This window comes from Coregonus lavaretus (assembly GCF_964263955.1).
Source record: "Coregonus lavaretus genome assembly, chromosome: 20".
Classification (NCBI taxonomy): domain Eukaryota; kingdom Metazoa; phylum Chordata; class Actinopteri; order Salmoniformes; family Salmonidae; genus Coregonus; species Coregonus lavaretus.
The window spans coordinates 33506535-33528762 of NC_140007.1; the positions used below are offsets into that span (position 1 = coordinate 33506535).

The 22228-nt window shown below is 45.7% G+C and overlaps 1 protein-coding gene across 1 annotated transcript in view; it reads left to right on the forward strand.

Moving 5' to 3' along the window:
• The window catches only part of LOC311148133 (plexin-A2-like), a 212543-nt gene that overhangs the window by 176830 nt on the left and 13485 nt on the right, over nt 1–22228 (forward strand). The window contains exons 22-27 of the mRNA XM_084185028.1: nt 1397–1539; nt 2345–2613; nt 10384–10450; nt 10597–10743; nt 11411–11570; nt 13176–13279. Of these exons, the coding sequence (XP_084041154.1) occupies nt 1397–1539; nt 2345–2613; nt 10384–10450; nt 10597–10743; nt 11411–11570; nt 13176–13279 (890 nt within the window). The remainder of the gene's footprint in view (nt 1–1396; nt 1540–2344; nt 2614–10383; nt 10451–10596; nt 10744–11410; nt 11571–13175; nt 13280–22228) is intronic.

The window sequence follows — 22228 nt, forward strand, 5'->3', positions numbered from 1 at the left end:
CACTGACTCACACACACACTGACTCACACACACACACTGGCTCACACACACTGGATCACACTGACACTGGCTCACACTGACACTCACACTGACTCACACACACACGCACACTGGCTCACACACACTGGCTCACACACACACGCGCACTGGCTCACACACTGATTAAACACAACGTTCTCCTATGAACACATTTGTAATGGCATATCATCTTTATTTCATGCTGGCATTTTGTGTGTGGCATGTGTGTTTCACAGTCTGTTGTAAAGGTATGGTCTCATTTAAGATTGTTAGGCAGGCCTTGTTAAAGCCTAATAAATCTGTGTTAGTGCTGAGCTCTGCTGCCCTACACACACACACACACACATACACATACACACACACACACACACACACACACACACACACACACACACACACACACACACACACACACACAGGCCCCTGGTGGGCCACAATACAGACAGGGCACACTTCTGTTCACTACACCAACTGACCTCTGAACCCTGGGACCAGAGGGAGGACAGACAAGTTATGTATCCCCTCCAGCCAACCTGAAGACAGCTTTTCCACTCAAAATTACAGCACATAGAATAACCCTAACATACCAAATTACAGCACATAAAATAACCCTAACATACAGAATTACAAAGATGGGACATATAGAAGACATAGTATACTAGAAGGGTATATCTTCCTAATGTCATTGTCTTGTTTCTCTGGGTTGTGTCAGGGCTGTGGCAGTGTAGAGATGGTTCTTAGGGAGGTCTAATCTATGTCTGTTGTAGTGCCCAGCTGGGTGGTGTGAGCAGAGCAGAGCAGCACACAGCTGCAAAAGAGCTAAAGCCCTGGACACGTACAGACAGACAGATACTTTAGGCAGACACACACACAGGCGAGGAGACACACCGAGGGGGTCATGTTTTAAACAGCAGCTGTGGTCAGGAAGAGTGTAGTGCCCCAAGGGTGGATTTAGAGGTGCAGCTAGGTACCTGGGTTCCACCAGGGGTGTGTGTCTGAGCCCTGAGCTGGGGTAGCCGGGGTGCTGGGGGGCAGGCTGTAGGCAGGGGGAGATATGACTGTGATTGGCTGTAGAGAGGCTAAGGGGACTCCCTCAGGGCAGAGCAAGGCCTAGCAGGACTCAGTCAGGAAAGGACCAATTAACTTGCTCTCACCTGCAGCCTCTAACAGCGGAGGACACACAGGAGCTCAGATACTATACAGTACCGCCAATTTACTGGCCACCAGAGGTGTGTGTGTGTGTGTGTGTGTGTGGCTAGTGGGCGTACATACTAATGTATGGCGATCCATGGTTTCAGATCACAATAAACTAGCAGGTCTGAAGTCAGTTGATCTAACAGTGCTGCTCATTTCTCCTCTCTCTACCCCCCTCCTCCAGCTTTTGCTGAGCTGCAGACGGACATCAACGAGCTGACCAGTGATCTGGACAGAGCTGGTATCCCCCACCTGGACTACAGGACCTACGCCATGAGAGTCCTCTTTCCTGGCATCGAGGACCACCCTGTTCTCAGAGAACTGGAGGTACGGAGAGAGAGAGAGATGGAGAGAAAAGTAGAGAATGAAAAGTATGGGGGGGGGGAGAAGGGAGAGGGAAGGGGAAAGAGATATGAGGAAAGGAGGGAGAGACAGAGTGAGAAAAGGAGAGTGAGAGAGCCCTGCGGCATGCCCTCCATAAGCACCACAGTGCCGTGGGTAGACTGATACCAGTATGCCGTTCTGCCTCTCTGGCCTCTCTCTCTCTCACACACACAGACACACACACGTAGGTCCCATTACAAGGTCCCGGCGCACGTCTATTTCACCCACCAGCACGTCCTTCATCAGGCATAATGAAGTGGGTAATGTCCTGTTCACTGGCAGCCCTGGGACCTCCTCTACTTGGGACAGACTGACTGGAACACACTCAATACTCTCCCTTTAATACGCTGGGATTCTTTATAGGGGAGTACAGGGTGGGTGTGAGTTGCTGAATGAGTTGACTTATTAGGGTACATAGGATGGGTTCTAAGCTGAGACCTCTAACAGGACAACGTATGCAGTCTTATTAGGGTCAGCCTGTTGACTGTATGAGTGTGACATGGTGGGATAGTGATGAGATGTTCAGGGAGGAATAAAGGTCTAATAGGAACCGCACAAAGTACTGTATACTAGAGCCTCACAATGCCCTTTATGATCAACTGAGCATAAGAAAAGAAATGGAGTAGTTCTGTCAAGCATGGAACAATCTGAATCTGTATAAGCATGTTTAAAGTGGAACTCTTAACACAGAAACGATGTGTTGTCATGTGGTATGTTAACCCTTTGTGTTCTGTCCTGTATGTCCTAGGTGTCAGGTAACGGTCAGCTGAACACAGAGAAGGCTCTGAAACTCTTCGCTCAGCTCATCAACAACAAGGTGTTCCTGCTAACCTTCATCAGAACTCTGGAGCTCCAACGCTCATTCTCCATGCGTGACCGCGGCAACGTGGCGTCTCTCATCATGACGGCGCTGCAGGGCAAACTGGAGTACGCCACCGACGTGCTCAAACACCTGCTCTCTGACCTCATCGACAAGAACCTGGAGAGCAAGAACCACCCTAAATTGTTGCTGCGCAGGTAAGAGACATACACATTCATACATATTTATACATGCACACACATACATACATACATACATACATACACATTTACACATGCACACACACAGACACATTATGCATGTACGCAGATACACACACATCTATGCACACGCATACACTCACACATACTGTATACACACATCTGCTGTGGGCATAATGGAAGGGGAAGTAGAGATAGTGGAGGGTGAAAACAGTGGAAGGATGTTGATAAAAGGTAGATGAAGGAGTGTGGATCAGAGGGGTGCATTCCTCTACCACTTGTATTGATTCCATTCATCAAGATTCAGAATAAGTCATTCATTTACAATGGCAAGAGATTCATTTTTATCAAACTACTTCTTGAGTAGAAATATCCTTTGAATTATCAGCTGAGATAGAGAGTTGTAGTCTCATCTCTCTCTCTCTCTCTCTCTCTCTCTCTCTCTCTCTCTCTCTCTCTCTCTCTCTCTCTCTCTCTCTCTCTCTCTCTCTCTCTCTCTCTCTCTCTCTCTCTCTCTCTCTCTCTCTCTCCTATCAGTCTGAGAGTACACGACTGTACCACTGTCAGTCTCACTTATCCGCTGAGCTCTGGCTCCTCATCAAACATTCAGCAGCAGCTTCTACTTTACTTTTCTCTTTCTGTCTCCTTCTGTCTCCTATCTAGATTGTTTTCCACAGGACTCAGGCCGATGTGCTATATCTTTAAATATAGAGTCCTTTTACTTTTACTAGAGTAATGGCTGCCATCTTTGTATTGTTTTATAGGCGTATGGATGGGTTATCAGGTGACCAGCAAAACTGTCACAGTCCCGCCTTAACCCCATATCCAGAGAGAGGGGAGAAGAGAGAGATGACAGACAGACAGAGAGAGGAGAGGCGACATACAGAGAGGAAAGAAGAGAGGCGACATACAGAGAGGAAAGAAGAGAGGCGACAGAGAGAGAGAGAGGAGAGAAGAGAGAGGCGACAAACAGAGGAGAGAAGAGAGAGATGCCAGACAGAGAGGGGAGAGGAGAGAATAGAACAGACAGAGAGGAGAGAAGAGAACAGACAGAGAGGAGAGAAGAGAACAGACAGAGAGAGGAAAGAAGAGAGAGGTGACAGACAGAGAGGCAAATGGACCTGGATTATGCTGTAGTGTTATTTAAGATGCCAGCCGCCAGCCCGACGCACGTCTTGCGGTCCCATAGTTTGTATTATCTCCTGTCATTAGGAACACAATGGTGTAATCCACAAGACCTGCTGGTCTGGCCTTCAGGCCTGAATATTCCTTTAGTTTTTTAACATTACGTTCCATTTCTTCAAAATCATTATAAGGATTACCGATTTGACACGCTGTTTGTTTTCTCTTTACGTTTTTCTTGTGGCTCATTGTGGCACACGTAAGGTTGACTGAGACACAGAGAGGAGCGAGCAGACTCATAAGCAAAGGAAATCCTCATAGGGACTGAAATTGAGCATATGTGTAACCCACATTAATGTGTTGTTGTTGTCATTAATGTGGATGGTTGAGGAATAGGACAGCTCTGTTCTGCTCTGATTGCAGCTCATCAATTAGCAGTTGATAACAGGATGGCTGAGCCTGTTATTATGTTTAGGCCTGAACTACCTATTATTAATGAATTAGTCCATCTCTGCCTTCCATCTCTTTCTCTCCTGATGTAGTCTATGACTGTGTGCCTAATGGCACCTTTTCCTGATATACATAGGGTGCCATTTAGGACACACCTATAGAGATAAATCTACACTTCCCTAGGACTTGCCTAAGACCCATCAGGAGCCTCTACACTACTTTACATTTGAGTCATACACTTCCTTATGGCCCACCAAGAGACTACAATCATCCATCCCATTCAGCCCACACAGAGAGGCTGCACCCCAAATGGCACCCTATTTCCTACATAGTGCACTACTTTTGACCAGAGCCCTAGGGAAGTGTAGATAAAACATGTTTTATCTCTATAGTTGTGTCCTAAATGGCACCCTATTCCCTATATAGTGTGCGACTTTTTCCCAGAGCCCATAGGGGTCTGGGTGCCATTTGGGACACATCCTATATGTAGGCCCATGGCAGTGTACTGTACAGTATCTGAGGCAGCAGGAGGAGCAGTGGTTCTCTAGTAGTGTATGACCATGTAGTATGAATTATTACTGACCGCACCAGACATGGTTTACACGGTCAGAAAGCGCCACCACACACAAAGGAAGTTACCTAGGGCACCTAACCTCCGGCTTCCTGGTCCTCCGGCTTCCTGGTCCTCCGGCTTCCTGGTCCTCCAGCTTCCTGGTCTTGTCTCATTCATATTACATCTTACAGAGGTACACCATAGTGGGTTGAGAGTGCACTGGTTGACAAGGCCCGCTCTTAGTGAATGGCTCTATGTGCTGCCCACGCATGCATATACACACACGGCTTTCCTGCCCACTCCGCTGTTAGCAGAATGCATTTCTGTAGTACTCACAGTAGAATGTCCATAACATGGACCTGTAGATATACATTTACATTTACATTTTTGTCATTTAGCAGACGCTCTTATCCAGAGCGACTTACAGGAGCAATTAGGGTTAAGTGCCTTGCTCGAGGGCACATCGACAGATTTTTCACCTAGTCGGCTCGGGGATTAGAACCAGCGACCTTTCGGTTACTGGCACAACGCTCTTAACCACTAAGCTACCTGCCGCCCCATATATATGGTTGACCTCTGAAAGAGGAACCCTTACAACAGGAGCCTTACAGATGGGATATGTGAAAATAGGCCTCGCAATAGCTGTCCCGATGCTTGTAGTGGCTTTCAGTCCTGAAATACTGTATATGTGAAATATATTTAAAGATATATGTGAGCCAAATGTCTTCTTCAGTGCATGTCCATATAGTTTAGCAGGGTATACACTGTATGTATCTTTGAGGTACTTGACACTGGAAAACATAAACATACAATACACATATGCATATTAGTGCTGGGAATTGCCAGGGACCTCATGATACGATATTATCACGATACATAGGGCTGAGGGGGCTGGGGGCCGGGGGGAGCAGAGCTGAGGGGGCTGGGGGCCCGGGGACGAGGAGGGCTGAGGGGACTGGGGGCCCGGGGACGAGGAGGGCTGAGGGGGCCCGGGGACAAAGAGGGCTGAGGGGGCTGGGGGCCTGGGGACGAGGGGGGCTGAGGGGGCTGGGGGCCCGGGGACGAGGGGGGCTGAGGGGGCTGGGGGCCCGGGGATGAGGAGGGCTGAGGGGACTGGGGGCCCGGGAACGAGGAGAGCTGAGGGGACTGTGGGACTGGAACCTTCATTATTGAGGCCGTCTCAAGCAGAGAGCTCCATTGAGAAGAAGAACTGCCACGCTAGCTAGTGCCCCATCACACCACAGAGAGTGGGAGAGGGAGAGGATATGGAGAAGGGGGGAGAGAGGGAGGACAGAGAGGAGGATGGAGAAGAGAGATGAAAGCAGAGGGAGAGCCTTGACTTTATGTCTACTGTCTACTGGGATCTACTGGGATCTTGTATGAAAGGCGTTTCTGGGTTAACAAGGTGTACTAGACATGCAGCAGGCATGCTCACGCCGTAATTAACATTTAGTCTGCTCTCTGTGTCTCACACAACTGTTTCTCTTTCATCACACATCTACTTTAAGACCAGCTTCACATCAATAGGTTCATACTTTTTTTATTTAACCAGGTAAGCCAGTTGAGAACAAGTTCTCATTTACAACTGAGACCTGGCCAAGATAAAGCAAAGCAGTGCGGAAAAAACAACAACAACACAGAGTTACATATGGAATAAACAAAACGTACAGTCAATAACACAATAGAAAATCTATATACAGTGTGTGCAAATGTAGTAAGTTATGGAGGTAAGACAATAAATAATTACAATTATAATTCAGTATTAACACTGGAGTGATAGATGTGCAGAAGATTATGTGCAAATAGAGATACTGGGGTGCAAATGAGCAAAATAAATAACAATGTAAATAACAATATGGGGATGAGGTAGTTGGGTGGACTAATTACAGATGGGCTGTGTACAGGTGCAGTGATCGGTAAGCTGCTCTGACAACTGATGCTTAAAGATAGTGAGGGAGATAAGTGTCTCCAGCTTCAGAGATTTTTGCAGTTCGTTCCAGTCATTTGCAGCAGAGAACTGGAAGGAATGGCGATTATTATCTATTCTTTGTAGATATATAAATTATTATATGCACTGTTCAAACGAAGGTTTGCTAACTTTATACTTGACCTGTAACGACAATTTATAATCCTAAAATACCATGTATTGAGCTTAAGAATGGGCTACTGAAACCTTCTAGAAATGTCTCTCAGGGAAAGAGCAGGAGCAGAATCTCATTGAGTGAAACTGCATAATAACCCTGCATAATAACCCTGCATGATAACCCTGCATGATAACCCTGCATAATACCCTGCATAAAACCCTGCATAATACCCTGCATAATAACCCTGCATAATACCTTGCATATTACCCTGCATAATAACCCTGCATAATACCCTGAGGGCAGCGTGAGCTGGGTGGAAAAACAAACCATGTTGTATATTATGGGAAACCTTGGCACACACACACACACACACACACACAGCAGACATTGACTTCTGTCTTAGGTTATATTATGAGTATAACGAGGGGGTGGCTGTGAGCTCTCCTGGCTGCCAGATGCCTTGCAGTTTATATGTTATTATATTTTCACAGCAGTTCAGACTACATTCTACATTTAAGTCAATAACCTCTACAACATCCTATTAGAACATATAGCCTGTATAGAACATGTATTTGATGTGACTAATCCAAATTAGAGAGAGAAGAGGTTCCATGTACGGCCCAGAGATACAGGCAATGGTACATCAACAAGCCATAGTCATGGCTTTATATATATGAAGTATATTCATACTCCCCATGTTGTTTTGAGGATCCTTTTGGATTCTGAGAGTATGCTCTCCACATTAATAATGTAGGTCTTAATACTGTAGGTCTAAAAGTGTTGTTCCCCTCCCTGACTTGTAGTGGAGTCTGTCTACCCGTGAGAGTCTACAGCACAAACATTAGATGGTTTTTCCCCTAAAAGCATTCTGAACATGGTATCTACGTTTTGACAATCTGTTGACTTTAAACTACTTACCTTTCCATTTTAATTTGTTAATCTGCTTTTAAAACTTTTAGTCAGACAATTTTTTGGTTGTAAGTTTGTTTCGCTCTTTCGTGTTCTCTTTCTGTGTTTCTCTCTCTTTTTCTCTGTTTCTTTCTCTCTCTTTTTCTCTTTCTTTCTCTCTCATTCTCTCCATCTCTTTACCTAGCTTTATCCCTTTTTTTTTCTCTAGAGACATCCTTCATAAGCCTTCTGTACTCTATAATGATAATTACCTGGATATGTTGCATTGATCTCTCACTCCATCCTCTGTCCCTCTCTCTTAAAGCTTTCTGTTTTCTCTCAGTCTTCCTCCATTTTTAAATGGAAAGACAGAACAGTAGCAAGTTTTCTATCGCCTTGAGTCTTTTCACTCTTTTTTTCTCTTCAGCGTTTTTCTAATGAGATTCCCGTCCATGCGGAGCGCTGCTAGAATAGAATGGCTTATTAGGGAACTAGAATGTTGTGTTTAGCACTATTCCATTCTAAAGACATTCCACAGCCTACTAATCGGTCCCCCTCAACCTATTTACCAGCATCAAGCCCCAGTCTTAATGCACAGTTGGAAAATGATAATCCTGATCTTCATTAATGGAACTCAACTAAAAGAGCGAGGGAAGTGGATGGAGAGATGGGGGAGGAGGAGGGAAACATAGTGAGGAGTCTCAGTGAACCATTGAAAGGCAGAGGACAGATATTAAGGAGCCCCAACATGGCACCGCACAAAAGCCTTTATTTGACTTTCCTTCTATGGGGACTTGCTGGGCTTATTAAAACTCTTAATAGCTTCCATTAACTTATTGTTATACACTCCACTCTGAATCAGAGGAGGGGCAATGAGGGGGAGGGGAGGGGGGATACTTCTCTGTGGAGGAGAGAGGGGAGCAATTATGCAGGGTATGTGCACTTTGTCCAAAAACACAATATTTGTAGGTTTATTCAGCTTCAAAACAGAGTATGGAGGGTCCGTATTGATTTTGAGGATGAAGACTTAGTAAAGAGTAGTAGTAGTGATGAGAGAGGCAGTAGGTGGATGCACGTGTGTGTGTGAGTTGGTGTGTGTATCAGGGGTTGGAATCTAAGTTATTTTCCAATCGTTCTGTTCCCCTATTGTTTTTGTTCTGACCAGCATAATGAAGTTCTGAACCGGTTCCAACCCAAAAAAAGGAACGGTTCAAATAGTTCCTTTTCGTACCTTTTTTTACTCTTGAAATCAACATACCTTTTACATTGAGCTTATTCATTTACTCCACCAATTAGGATAGAACAGCTTGCTATGAAACGGTAAGCTACTTGTTTACGTTTGATTGGTTAATAAGTGCAGGCGGGAGATGCGACTGAAATTTCATGGGTGGGAAGAGAGCGAGAGAGACGCGTGGATATGGAGGGGGCTTGGCTTGAGGTGCTGAACATCATGACATGACGTGAGTTGGAATGTATTTAGGCTATTACTAGCATCATAACTTCACTGAATTATAAACTAGACATTATTAACCGGTTCTCAAGATTTGAAAATAACGGTTCTGTTTTGGAACACTAGAGATCACTTTCGTTCCCTGTTCTGGTTCTGTTTCTCCCCAAAAAATATTTTAGGTTCTGTTCCCTCAACCGGTTCCAACCCCTGGTGTGTATAGAAGAGGGCACAATCATACAATCATACACACTTCGGCTGTCAGTAGTGCCTCTTCCTCTCATCCTGCAGCTGAAATGGGGTGAACAAAACTCCATCCACCTTCCATCAACCTCGTGCATCCCACTTCAAATAACCTGTCACAGAGCGAGAGCTCCAGCCCATCCTAGCAAATCCCTCTCCTCTCCTCAGCCCTGTACACCACTGTTACACGTTACAGCCCAGCCACCATTTCCCCGCTTGCAGCCCAACGTAATCATAGTCATTTCCCGCCGCATTAAGAGGGTCATTTTCGCAATGCCGCACAAAGTAAATTGGCAACAGGCTCCTGTATGGCCCTGTAGCTGATGGTGGTGGAGAGAGGGGTCTGATGTGTGTGTGTGGGGGGGGGGGGGGCGAGCCGCTGACAGTCGTGATATTGTAAAGCACAGTGGTTCTCAGAGTACTCAGAAACACACACATACACACACTCAAGGGTACTCTGATTGGGGACAATAATGCTAGTAGCATGTCCAGGTGGGAGCTGAGGTAATTACATAGTCACGCTATCACACAGTTGGACAATAGTCAATGAAGTGTTTGTGGGGAGAGGAGAAGCTTAGGCTGGTGATGTGGAGAAAGAACGGAGTCCGAGGAGGAAGAGAGTGTGTACTTGTGCTTTCCCAGCACGGTTAGCCCAGCTCTCAGAAGATGAAGCATTGCAGTGTTGGTATTCAGGAGTAGTACTGTTGGTCCTCTGGAGGAGGGAGGGGGAGAGAGCGAGAGAAAGAGAGAGAAAGAGAGTAACCCTTTCATCTATTGTTTATGCTACTGTCTGGCTGCTTTTTGTTCTCTTTCTCATTCCCCCTCTTTCTACAGTTTTTTTTGTCTTCTAATAAGTCCATCGTTTTCTGAGTCTGCCCTGAAATGATTTTGGAGCTATTTGGGAAAGCAACATCAGCATAAATAAAATATGTTGAATGGCGATCCAAACTAAATAAATCTTATTTTCACTCCTTCTTCAGAACGGAGTCCGTTGCAGAGAAGATGCTCACCAACTGGTTCGCCTTCCTTCTTCACAGGTTCCTCAAAGTGAGTCTAATGCAATCTCCAGTTTACCAGTTTTAGTAAACCAGGGTTTTTATAAGAAGTGTCAGTTAGAATATATTTGATATCCTTAATCGATATGTGTTTTCTCTCTATCGCTCTCTCTCCCCGACCTCTCTCTCTCGCTCCAGGAGTGTTCTGGTGAGCCTCTGTTCATGCTGTACTGTGCCATCAAGCAGCAGATGGAGAAGGGGCCAATAGATGCCATCACTGGAGAGGCCCGCTACTCCCTTAGTGAAGACAAGCTCATCAGACAGCAGATAGAGTACAAAACCCTGGTCAGTACCACTCAGGCAATCACACACAAAGACTGATACACACTGATACACAGATTCTACTGACTCTACATACCCTATATTTCAGACACACACACACACACACACACACACACACACACACACACACCATCATGTTTTGCTTCCCTCAGTGTCCTGAATAGCTAATGACCCTAGCTAGTGCCAGTCCTGCTCCAGCAGGAGAGCAGGGGTTTGTGGAGACAGTCAGTCACAGTCAGGACATGACAACGCTAGCTCTGATTGCTTTGACAGGGAACTGGGCTCATTATTCTGCTAATACCCCACCAAAGCTGTAGATTGGTGTCCTGCGGAAGGTGTGAAATTAGATTTTGGGATGGTGGCGGGCATGGAAATCTCCTAAAGCCCCCTCCACGCTCCTGGCTGATGCTAATGAGAGAGGTCTCCAGAGGGAGGGACGTCTGGAACGTGACAGGACCCCACACACACACACACATACACACATACACACACACACACACACACACACACAGAGCATGCACACACACAAGCGTTTAAACACACACACAGGCGTTTAAACACACACACACAGGCGTTTAAACACACACACAGGCGTTTAAACACACACACACAGGTGCTGACACATACAAAGACACACACACACCCCCTGACCACCTCTCCTCTCCTGTAGATCCTGAACTGTGTGAACCCGGACAATGAGAACAGCCCTGAGATCCCAGTGAAGGTGCTGAACTGTGACACCATCACCCAGGTCAAGGAAAAGATACTGGACACCTGCTATAAGAACATGCCCTACTCACAGAGGCCCCGCGCTGTCGACATGGACCTGGGTAAGATAGAGAGACACACACGATACACACACAAAGGTGATGAGACACACCTACACCCTCCCTAGTCTGTGGCCTGCCTGACCCAGGTAAGAGCTGACAGAGCCCCCCACTCCACCCCAGCCCTAGACCCAACACCGCCTCTTTCACCTCTCCTCTACTTCCTTCTCCTCCTCCTCCCCATCTTCTCATGTGCTCTCCCTTCACACCAATGTGAGAGAAACAATAACCTCCCGTCAGAGGTGCTAATCACCCTTCAACTACACTGGCAACAACAACAGGAGACTATCTCTCACTCTCCATATCACTATCACCTAGGTAACACTAGGGGGGGGGGGGGGTGGCGGTGGTCTCCGGGCAGAACTAACTGGGGGGGGGGGGGGGCACTGCTGGCAGTGGCACAAAGTAATACATTCCAGTCAACAGAGTAGAAAAATCTAATGATCGCTACACGGTGCCCGACACTGCCCATCCATTTCCATATCAACACCCTTATTATAATTTTATTATCAGACGAAAAGCCGTCAATGTGCCCCATCTACTCCCCCCTCCTCTTCCCCCTCTCCCCTTTCGCTTGAGTCACTTTTCTGGAAAGGATACGATTTTCTCTCTTAGTCCTTCTCCTGCATGCATTTTTTCCCACCATGCCGACATAAGTAGCACTGACACAAATTACGCCGGTGAGGCTGACTGTGTATACATATTGAAATTGTTTGTGTGTGATGTTTAATTAAAATGCACGTCAATCCGGGCGGGCGTCATCTCTCTCGTTACCTAGTGGAGTACAGAGTGCTCTCTCTGTGAGTCTGTAGAACAGAACTGCACAACGAATGGCTGTTGATATGGCTTCATTTGGATAATGTGTTTTCTCAAGAGTCCTTTGGAAGCTTGTGATGTATGTGTGCCTCTCCTCTCCTCAGTGACACCAGGGCAAATGAAGACGCAGTCAGAGAATAGCTTAATGTTTTTGTCTCATCTTGCTTGAGGAAGTAATGGCTATTATAAACTGGGTGGTTCGAGCTCTGAATGCTGATTGGCTGAAAGCAGTGGTATATCAGACCGTATACGACGGGTATAACACAAAATAACGTTTTACTGCTCTAATTACATTGGTAACCAGTTTATAATAGCAATAAGGCACCTCAGGAGTTTGTGGTATATGGCCAATATACCACGGCTAAGGGCTGTATCCAGGCACTTCATGTTGCATCATGCCTAAGAACAGCCCTTAGCCATGGTATATTGGCCATATACCACACCTCATCAGGCCTTATTGCTTCACCCTTAGAGACAAACAGATATGATTGTCAATCTCTTTAAACAGTAGACCAGTGTTGTTCAGTCGTTTGAATTGGCTCACACCACATAAAAAAGGCATTACTGTAAGATGGAAAGGCTTCAATAGTGGATGGATAACACAGACTAGAGAGTATCAAATCAAATCAAATCAAATTTTATTGGCCACATGTGCCGAATACAACAGGTGCAGACATTACAGTGAAATGAGTATGTATGTATGTTCTTGTGTGTGTTGGTGTGTATGTCTGCATGTGATTGTGTTACTGGTAGTGTGACTGATGCATCATCTCTTCTCTCTGGTCCCGTCAGAATGGCGTCAGGGGCGGATGGCTCGCGTGGTGCTGCAGGACGAGGACATCACCACCAAGATAGAGAACGACTGGAAGAGACTCAACACACTCATGCACTACCAGGTACAGTGAACTGATCTATGTTACGTATATCTAGACTCAACACACTCATTGATTGCCAGGTAGGGTTATCCCATCTACATCAAATATATATATTGCAGTTTGTTATGGTACAGTATCACTGTATGTCTCTCTCTGGAGTTCAAGGGATTCGGCTACATTATGAACACCCATTCTATACAGTAGATAGTTTATAGAAATTAAATTACAAAAGGCCACTCAAGTGTACTGTAGGTGAAATGTAATGTTCAGACTGCTGACTTTGAGACATTGAATCCTCCTCCTCCAGACTCTCATTAGAATTCACTAGTCTGGTTTGATCTGATCTGCATGACTCACACATAATAGAGGGCAATTATTCCGCAGGTGGGAGGGAGGGAGGGAGGGAGGGAGAGAGAGAGAGAGAGAGAGAGAGAGAGAGAGAGAGAGAGAGAGAGAGAGAGAGAGAGAGAGCACCTCTAAAGTGTCCTCCTTGGAGAAATACACGCAGTAGTCTCTCTCTCCCTCCCTCCAGCTCTCCCCCTCTCTCTCTCCCTCCAGCTCTCTCTCTCTCCCTCCCTCCACCTCTCTCTCTTTCTCTCTCCCTCCAACTCTCTCTCTTTCCATCACTCTTGATGTTGATCTCTTGAACTCCCTCCCTCTCTCTCACTCCTCTGAGGCCCTCTACTCCTGCTATCTATATTTAATCTGCCTCTGCTCAGGGACTAGGCTGTCCTTTACCTGTTACCATGGCAATTAGCCCTGCCTCAACCTCGCTGAACTTCTCTCCACATCTCAGAGGGTCTGACTTTACTTGCAGTTCGAGTTCGAGAGAGAGAGAGAGAGAGAGAGAGAGAGAGAGAGAGAGAGAGAGAGAGAGAGAGAGAGAGAGAGAGAGAGAGAGAGAGAGAGAGAGAGAGAGAGAGAGAGAGAGAGAGAGAGAGAGAGAGAGAGAGAGAGAGAGAGAGAGAGAGAGAGATGAGGAGAGAGAGAGAGAGAGAGAGAGAGAGAGAGAGAGAGAGAGAGAGAGAGAGAGAGAGAGAGAGAGAGAGATTCTCCAGAGCACTTGAGTCTTTCCGCAGTACAGAGGGTCAGCAGGCTCCCATTACTCAGACAGGGAGACCATCTGCCCAGAGCTCCCGACTACAGCCTGTAGAACCTGGAGCCAGACTGAGGCTGTGTGGAAGGGAAGGGGGGGCTGGGGCCAGAGGCCCTCTCTCTCTCTCAGACCTGCTGCCCCAGAGGAGGAGAAGATAGGTAGATTCATTCACAAGGTGTCAGGGTTATTAGATGTGACATCATGGTGTCCTTCATAGAGGACTTGGTTCCCTGCTGATTTACTGTCTGTCTCTTTCCCTACTCCTCTCTTTCCTTTTTTCTTTCTCTCTATTTCACTCCACTTTCTTTTCCTCTAACCTTCTATCTACTTCCTTTGCTACCCTCCCTCCACATCCCTGTCACCCACAGATAGTGAGCACTGAGCAGTCTCTTTCTTTCTCTCTCTCTCTCTCTCAATTCAATTCAATTTCAATTCAATTTAAGGGCTTTATTGGCATGGGAAACGTGTGTTAACATTGCCAAAGCAAGTGAAGTAGATAGTAAACAAAAGTGAAATAAACAATAAATATTAACAGTAAACATTACACTCAGAAGTTTCAAAAGAATAAAGACATTTCAAATGTCATATTATGTATATATACAGTGTTGTAACAATGTGCAAATAGTTAAAGTACAAATGGGAAAATAAATAAACATAAATATGGGTTGTATTTACAATGGTGTTTGTTCTTCACTGGTTGCCCTTTTCTTGTGGCAACAGGTCACAAATCTTGCAGCTGTGATGGCACACTGTGGTTTTTCACCCAGTAGATAAGGGAGTTTATCAAAATTGGGTTTGTTTTCGAATTCTTTGTGGATCGCTGTAATCTGAGGGAAATATGTGTCTCTAATATGGTCATACATTTGGCAGGAGGTTAGGAAGTGCAGCTCAGTTTCCACCTCATTTTGTGTGCAGTGTGCACATAGCCTGTCTTCTCTTGAGAGCCAGGTCTGCCTACGGCGGCCTTTCTCAATAGCAAGGCTATGCTCACTGAGTCTGTACATAGTCAAAGCTTTCCTTAAGTTTGGGTCAGTCACAGTGGTCAGGTATTCTGCCACTGTGTACTCTCTGTTTAGGGCCAAATAGCATTCTAGTTTGCTCTGTTTATTTGTTTGTTCTTTCCAATGTGTCAAGTAATTCTCTTTTTGTTTTCTCATGATTTGGTTGGGTCTAATTGTGTTGTTGTTGTTGTTGTTGTCCTGGGGCTGTGTGGGGTCTGTTTGTGTTTGTGAACAGAGCCCCAGGACAAGCTTACTTAGGGGACTCTTCTCCAAGTTCATCTCTCTGTAGGTGATGGCTTTGTTATGGAAGGTTTGGGAATCGCTTCCTTTTAAGTGGTTATAGAATTTAACGGCTCTTTTCTGGATTTTGATAATTAGCGGGTATTGGCCTAATTCTGCTCTGCATGCATTATTTGGTGTTTTACGTTGTACACAGAGGATGTTTTTGCAGAATTCTGCATGCAGAGTCTCAATTTGGTGTTTGTCCCATTTTGTGAATTCTTGGTTGGTGAGCGGACCCCAGACCTCAGAACCATAAAGGGCAATGGGTTCTATAACTGATTCAAGTATTTTTAGCCAGATCCTAATTTGTATGTCAAATTTTATGTTCCTTTTGATGGCATCTCTCTCTACCCGCTACCTCACCTTCTCAGCAGTCACAACCTCTCTCTCTCCCCCTGAGCTCCGGTGCTCTCCGAGTCGCTCCGAGACTGTCTGAGTCTATAATCCTTGATGGAAGAAGTGCAATATGATAACTTCCATCCTCCGAGGTCTCTGTTGTTGTTCTGTTGCTTTGTGTCACTCTCTGTCTCCTTCATTAGCCATGGTAGACTCTGCAGGGCACAACGACACACACACACACACACACGCGTTACTGCATTAGAGGGAGCGCTCCTCAGCACTCAATAGCACATCTGAAGCCTGGCTATTGATCACAGATCTGAGGTTCTTATAAGGATGCCCTAACACAACACAACACCACTTCAGATGAGACACACACACACACAGGCCGCAAGATGGGGGGGGGGGGGGTAGAGACAAGAAAGTACGGGGGGAAGAGAGTAGATGAGGAGAAGGGGATTGATGGAGCCTCTTTTGTTGTGTACTGTCATTACAGCTTTGATGAGCTAGTGTGTGTGTGTGTGTGCGCCACTGGCAGCTACAATGCCACATCTGTGAAGCGTGCGCCGCCTGGCACAAAGAGAGAGCCCAACTCATTAATCCCCAGAGTGAGAGAATAGAGAGAGATGGAGAAGTGTGCCTATGCTGTGTAATATTTAGATATTCAGATTTACGCTGCACCTCACCCATGTGACTCTGCTAATTCTCACACGTAGAAGAGGGACCAGACTGAGATGCATTAGAATTCATGGAACTCCTATCAACCAGGGATGCTCTGCTATTTACTTGCCCTATCACATGGGAGATGATCGTTTACATACCCTGGATATGGAAATACAGACCACCTCCTCACCCTCAGCTCCTGCAACTGAAATTAAAAACATAAAATGCATTTAAAATGAGACTGTACAGTAGCATCTCTATTCAGTAGCTACCTTTGCTAGTTTGAGCTCAGGGGAACTGAATGAATCTCTAGACTCTCTCACACACACACTTTCTCAGACACATACACACACACACACAGATTGTCGGCCAGAGCAGAGCAGAGGAGAGGAGATAAAAGATTGATGAGATAGGAGAGTGCCTGGCTGATTGCTGATTTTGATCTCTCTGTTGATTAGTCTTCCTCCTTGTCAAATGGAGCTTTTCATCAGCCAAGCTCTAACTCTCTCTTTGCGCTCTCTCTATCTCACCTCTTCCTCTATCTCACCTCTTCCTCTATCTCACCTCTTCCTCTATCTCTCTCTCACCTCTTCCTCTATCCCTCTCTATCTCACCTCTTCCTCTATCTCTCTATCCCTCTCTATCTCACCTCTTCCTCTATCTCACCTCTTCCCCTATCTCTCTATCTCACCTCTTCCTCTATCTCTCTATCTCACCTCTTCCTCTATCTCTCTATCCCTCTCTATCTCACCTCTTCCTCTATCTCTCTATCCCTCTCTATCTCACCTCTTCCTCTATCTCTCTATCTCACCTCTTCCTCTCTCTCTATCCCTCTCTATCTCACCTCTTCCTCTATCTCTCTATCTCACCTCTTCCTCTATCTCTCTATCCCTCTCTATCTCACCTCTTCTTCTATCTCTCTATCCCTCTCTATCTCACATCTTCTTCTATCTCTCTATCCCTCTCTATCTCACCTCTTCCTCTATCTCTCTATCCCTCTTTATCTCCCTCTCCTTCTCTCTTTTCATCAGCCCAGCTCTTACTTACTTTTTGCACTCTATCTCCCTCCATTTCTCTCTCCTCTGCCTCTCTTCGCGCCTCTACCTCTCCCAATGTTCCTCTTACGCTCCTGTCTCTCCCCTCCCTTTCCTTCTTGTTGCTACCTCTCCCTCTATCCCTCTTACCCCCTCTCCCTCTCTCTGTCATCCTCCGAGGTGAGGCTGTTAACCTTCCATCTTGTGAATAGCATTACTTGTCCAGTAGTTCCCAGGGGAGCAGGGCCTAGGCCAGGCTAGACCAGAGGTGGCAGACACACCCATTTACCATAGCATGGGCTTCAGTGGCGTGAGGCATAGGGCAAGATTAGCAATTCAAATTAAAACTGTAGGAAATTATCATAAACTGTGTGGGAAGGCTGGTGTTTAGAGCTGTGGATGTTTTCCAATGTGAGGTGTTAGTGAAATTTTAAACTGCAAATAGATCGCTTAAAAGTCATTGCAGTTAGGTGTTTGCAATTCAATGGATTACATCTTTGGCAAAAGTGCAGTGATTTTTGTCAGATTTACTTTCTACTTACCTTGGTTTTATCTCTCGTCTGCTGTGCCTACATGGGTGGCTTTTGCCAGGGGTACAGCTAGAAATGTGACTGAGGGAAATGGCTCCATGAAATGCCTTGGCCCCATCCTCCTGCAGTGTAGTCGGCTGAACTGGGCCAAAACATTATTAGAGCCCTGTCACTGTGCCTCCATTCTGGCTCTGACCTTGTGTTGTCCTACTGGTGTTGTGTTGTGGAGGAACCGACATGACTTCACCAGGGGCTTCAGTTTCACACTTCCCCGACAGAGAACCTGCACTGGGATGTTTTGGGTCTATTTTAGACAAACCCAGACAGACACAACAGATAGTTGGATATATTATCATTTCCTACAGTTTTTATATATCTTTCCATCAATCTGATTCTCTGTGGCGGCTCATCCCTTGTTGTCATCTGAACAAACAACACCCAACAGGCAGACTTCGAGTTTTTAAAATATGTTCCAACAGAAAAGGAAATCTAGATCAACATTTTGGCAGGCATAGTGAAGAGAGTGTTCCTCTCCTCTCCACAGGTTCCTTTATGAGCCAAGACAGTTGGTATGGGATCAAATGACTGGCGTCTGGTATTGCAGCAGGTTGAGTGATATTTCCAATAGAAATTAACACAGTGGGACTTGACTCTCAACACACAATGTGTCATTTTCGTAGAATGCTCTGAGCCACTATTTCGTTTGATAAAAACACAGTTTAGATCATTTGAGTTTCATGTAATATACCAATAACCCTTTAATCTTAATAACCTTACGTTCTATATTAAAGACCTGTCAGGTAGTTAGTTTTGTGTGACTAAGCTACAGCCCAGTCCAATCTGTGATAGATAGTCATCCTAAGCTGGGCTGGGGCCAGGGGATCAGGTGGCCAGGGGATCAGGTGGCCCTGAAGGACGGAGGGCGGAGAGAGGGAGGAAGAGAGTCAATGTCCAATCCCTGACAGAAAGAGAGAGTGTGGGAAGAAACGGTAATGGGGCCTTCCAAGGTGTCACTACTGTCAGAGCTTGTAGGAGTGAGAGAGAGAGCAGAGGCTTCAGAAAAAATGGAGAAGGTTAGGATGGAGAGGGGGAGAGGATAGGTTAGGGTCGAGAGGAAGAAGAGTGAGGTCTTCACAATCCAGAGCCGGCGGAAAGAGGTTTCGAAAGAGCATTTTTAATTTCCCCCTAAGAGGGCGGGCGGTGTGGCATCAATTTCTGAGAAGAATCCTCCTTAAGCCTCTGTCCTTTCAAGTGTCTCTCCGATGTGGCTATTAGAGTGGGCCCTGTCTGCTGGAGCTGTAGCTAGCTGTGGCCTCTACCCCAACCCTGGCTGGGACCACAGCTAATGGCCTGGTAGAGATTAGTCAGGGAGGGGGGTGGAGAAGAGAGATGAAGAGAGAGGGGGAGAAGAGATGGAAGGAGAGGAGAGGGGAGAGACACCCCTATTGGTGCATTGTGGGGCCACGTCATTAGCAGTTGAGTAATGGGAGGAGAGAGTAGAGAGGAGAGAGGCGACCCAGCCGAAGCATTATAGAGGGTAAAAGTCAGGAGGGGTCGGGGGAAAGGAGCTCTCCTCCTATATGACATGAAAATAAATAGAATCTGAGGTTTTCTTTGAGCCTGTGGCTGCTTGGTGATTTCACACCACTGGATGTTTGTCCTTCTTGTTCTCTCACTTCTCTCAAACTCAAATCCCTCCACTGGGCTGGCTGCAAATGTCAGAGAGGGCTTCAGATAGGAACAATGGTGTATTTTTGTGAAATATTTTGTCCATCCAGTTTGAAAGAGTGCACACAAAAACACCCTCACAACTGTGATTAGCAGTGCAATGTACAGTAAATGTACAGCAAATGAAAGTGCCATGGTTTAGAACACTAACTTTTATGGCTGTGGCTTGGTGAGACTGTGGACACAGAAACGGCAGTGCCTCTTCCAAGACAAAGACAGAGAGGTAGTCAGAGAGCCCAGGTTGAAATGATTCTCTTCTGGAGTAGAGTAGAGCCATCCTCCTATATCATCCTACCATATCTCACATTATCATCCCATACCTCACATTATCCTCCCATACCTCACATTATCCTCCCATACCTCCTATCATCCTCTCATACATCACATTATCCTCCCATACCTCACATCATCCTCCCACACCTCACATTATTCTCCTATAGCTCACATTATCCTCCTATACAGTGCCTTGCAAAAATATTAATCCCCCTTGGAGTTTTTCCTATTTTGTTACATTGCAACCTGTAATTTAACGGAAAAGTGGTGCGTGCATACAGTGGGGGAAAAAAAGTATTTAGTCAGCCACCAATTGTGCAAGTTCTCCCACTTAAAAAGATGAGAGAGGCCTGTAATTTTCATCATAGGTACACGTCAACTATGACAGACAAAATGAGATTTTTTTTCTCCAGAAAATCACATTGTAGGATTTTTTATGAATTTATTTGCAAATTATGGTGGAAAATAAGTATTTGGTCAATAACAAAAGTTTCTCAATACTTTGTTATATACCCTTTGTTGGCAATGACACAGGTCAAACATTTTCTGTAAGTCTTCACAAGGTTCTCACACACTGTTGCTGGTATTTTGGCCCAATCCTCCATGCAGATCTCCTCTAGAGCAGTGATGTTTTGGGGCTGTCGCTGGGCAACACAGACTTTCAACTCCCTCCAAAGACTTTCTATGGGGTTGAGATCTGGAGACTGGCTAGGCCACTCCAGGACCTTGAAATGCTTCTTACGAAGCCACTCCTTCGTTGCCCGGGCGGTGTGTTTGGGATCATTGTCATGCTGAAAGACCCAGCCACGTTTCATCTTCAATGCCCTTGCTGATGGAAGGAGGTTTTCACTCAAAATCTCACGATACATGGCCCCATTCATTCTTTCCTTTACATGGATCAGTCGTCCTGGTCCCTTTGCAGAAAAACAGCCCCAAAGCATGATGTTTCCACCCCCATGCTTCACAGTAGGTATGGTGTTCTTTGGATGCAACTCAGCATTCTTTGACCTCCAAACACGACGAGTTGAGTTTTTACCAAAAAGTTCTATTTTGGTTTCATCTGACCATATGACATTCTCCCAATCCTCTTCTGGATCATCCAAATGCACTCTAGCAAACTTCAGATGGGCCTGGACATGTACTGGCTTAAGCAGGGGGACACGTCTGGCACTGCAGGATTTGAGTCCCTGGCGGCGTAGTGTGTTACTGATGGTAGGCTTTGTTACTTTGGTCCCAGCTCTCTGCAGGTCATTCACTAGGTCCCCCCGTGTGGTTCTGGGATTTTTGCTCACCCAACGGGGTGAGATCTTGCGTGGAGCCCCAGATCGAGGGAGATTATCAGTATGTCTTCCATTTCCTAATAATTGCTCCCACAGTTGATTTCTTCAAACCAAGCTGCTTACCTATTGCAGATTCAGTCTTCCCAGCCTGGTGCAGGTCTACAATTTTGTTTCTGGTGTCCTTTGACAGCTCTTTGGTCTTGGCCATAGTGGAGTTTGGAGTGTGACTGTTTGAGGTTGTGGACAGGTGTCTTTTATACTGATAACAAGTTCAAACAGGTGCCATTAATACAGGTAACGAGTGGAGGACAGAGGAGCCTCTTAAAGAAGAAGTTACAGGTCTGTGAGAGCCAGAAATCTTGCTTGTTTGTAGGTGACCAAATACTTATTTTCCACCATAATTTGCAAATAAATTCATTAAAAATCCTACAATGTGATTTTCTGAGAAAAAAAAATCTCAATTTGTCTGTCATAGTTGACGTGTACCTATGATGAACATTACAGGCCTCTCTCATCTTTTTAAGTGGGCGAACTTGCACAATTGGTGGCTGACTAAATACTTTTTTTCCCCACTGTACCCCAAGAGACTTGCAGCTGTAATTGCTGCAAAAGGTGGCTCTACAAAGTATTGACTTTGGGGGGGTGAATAGTTATGCACGCTCAAGTTTTCTGTTTTTTTTTCTCTTATTTCTTGTTTGTTTCACAAAAAAAAAGTATTTTGCATCTTCAAAGTGGTAGGCATGT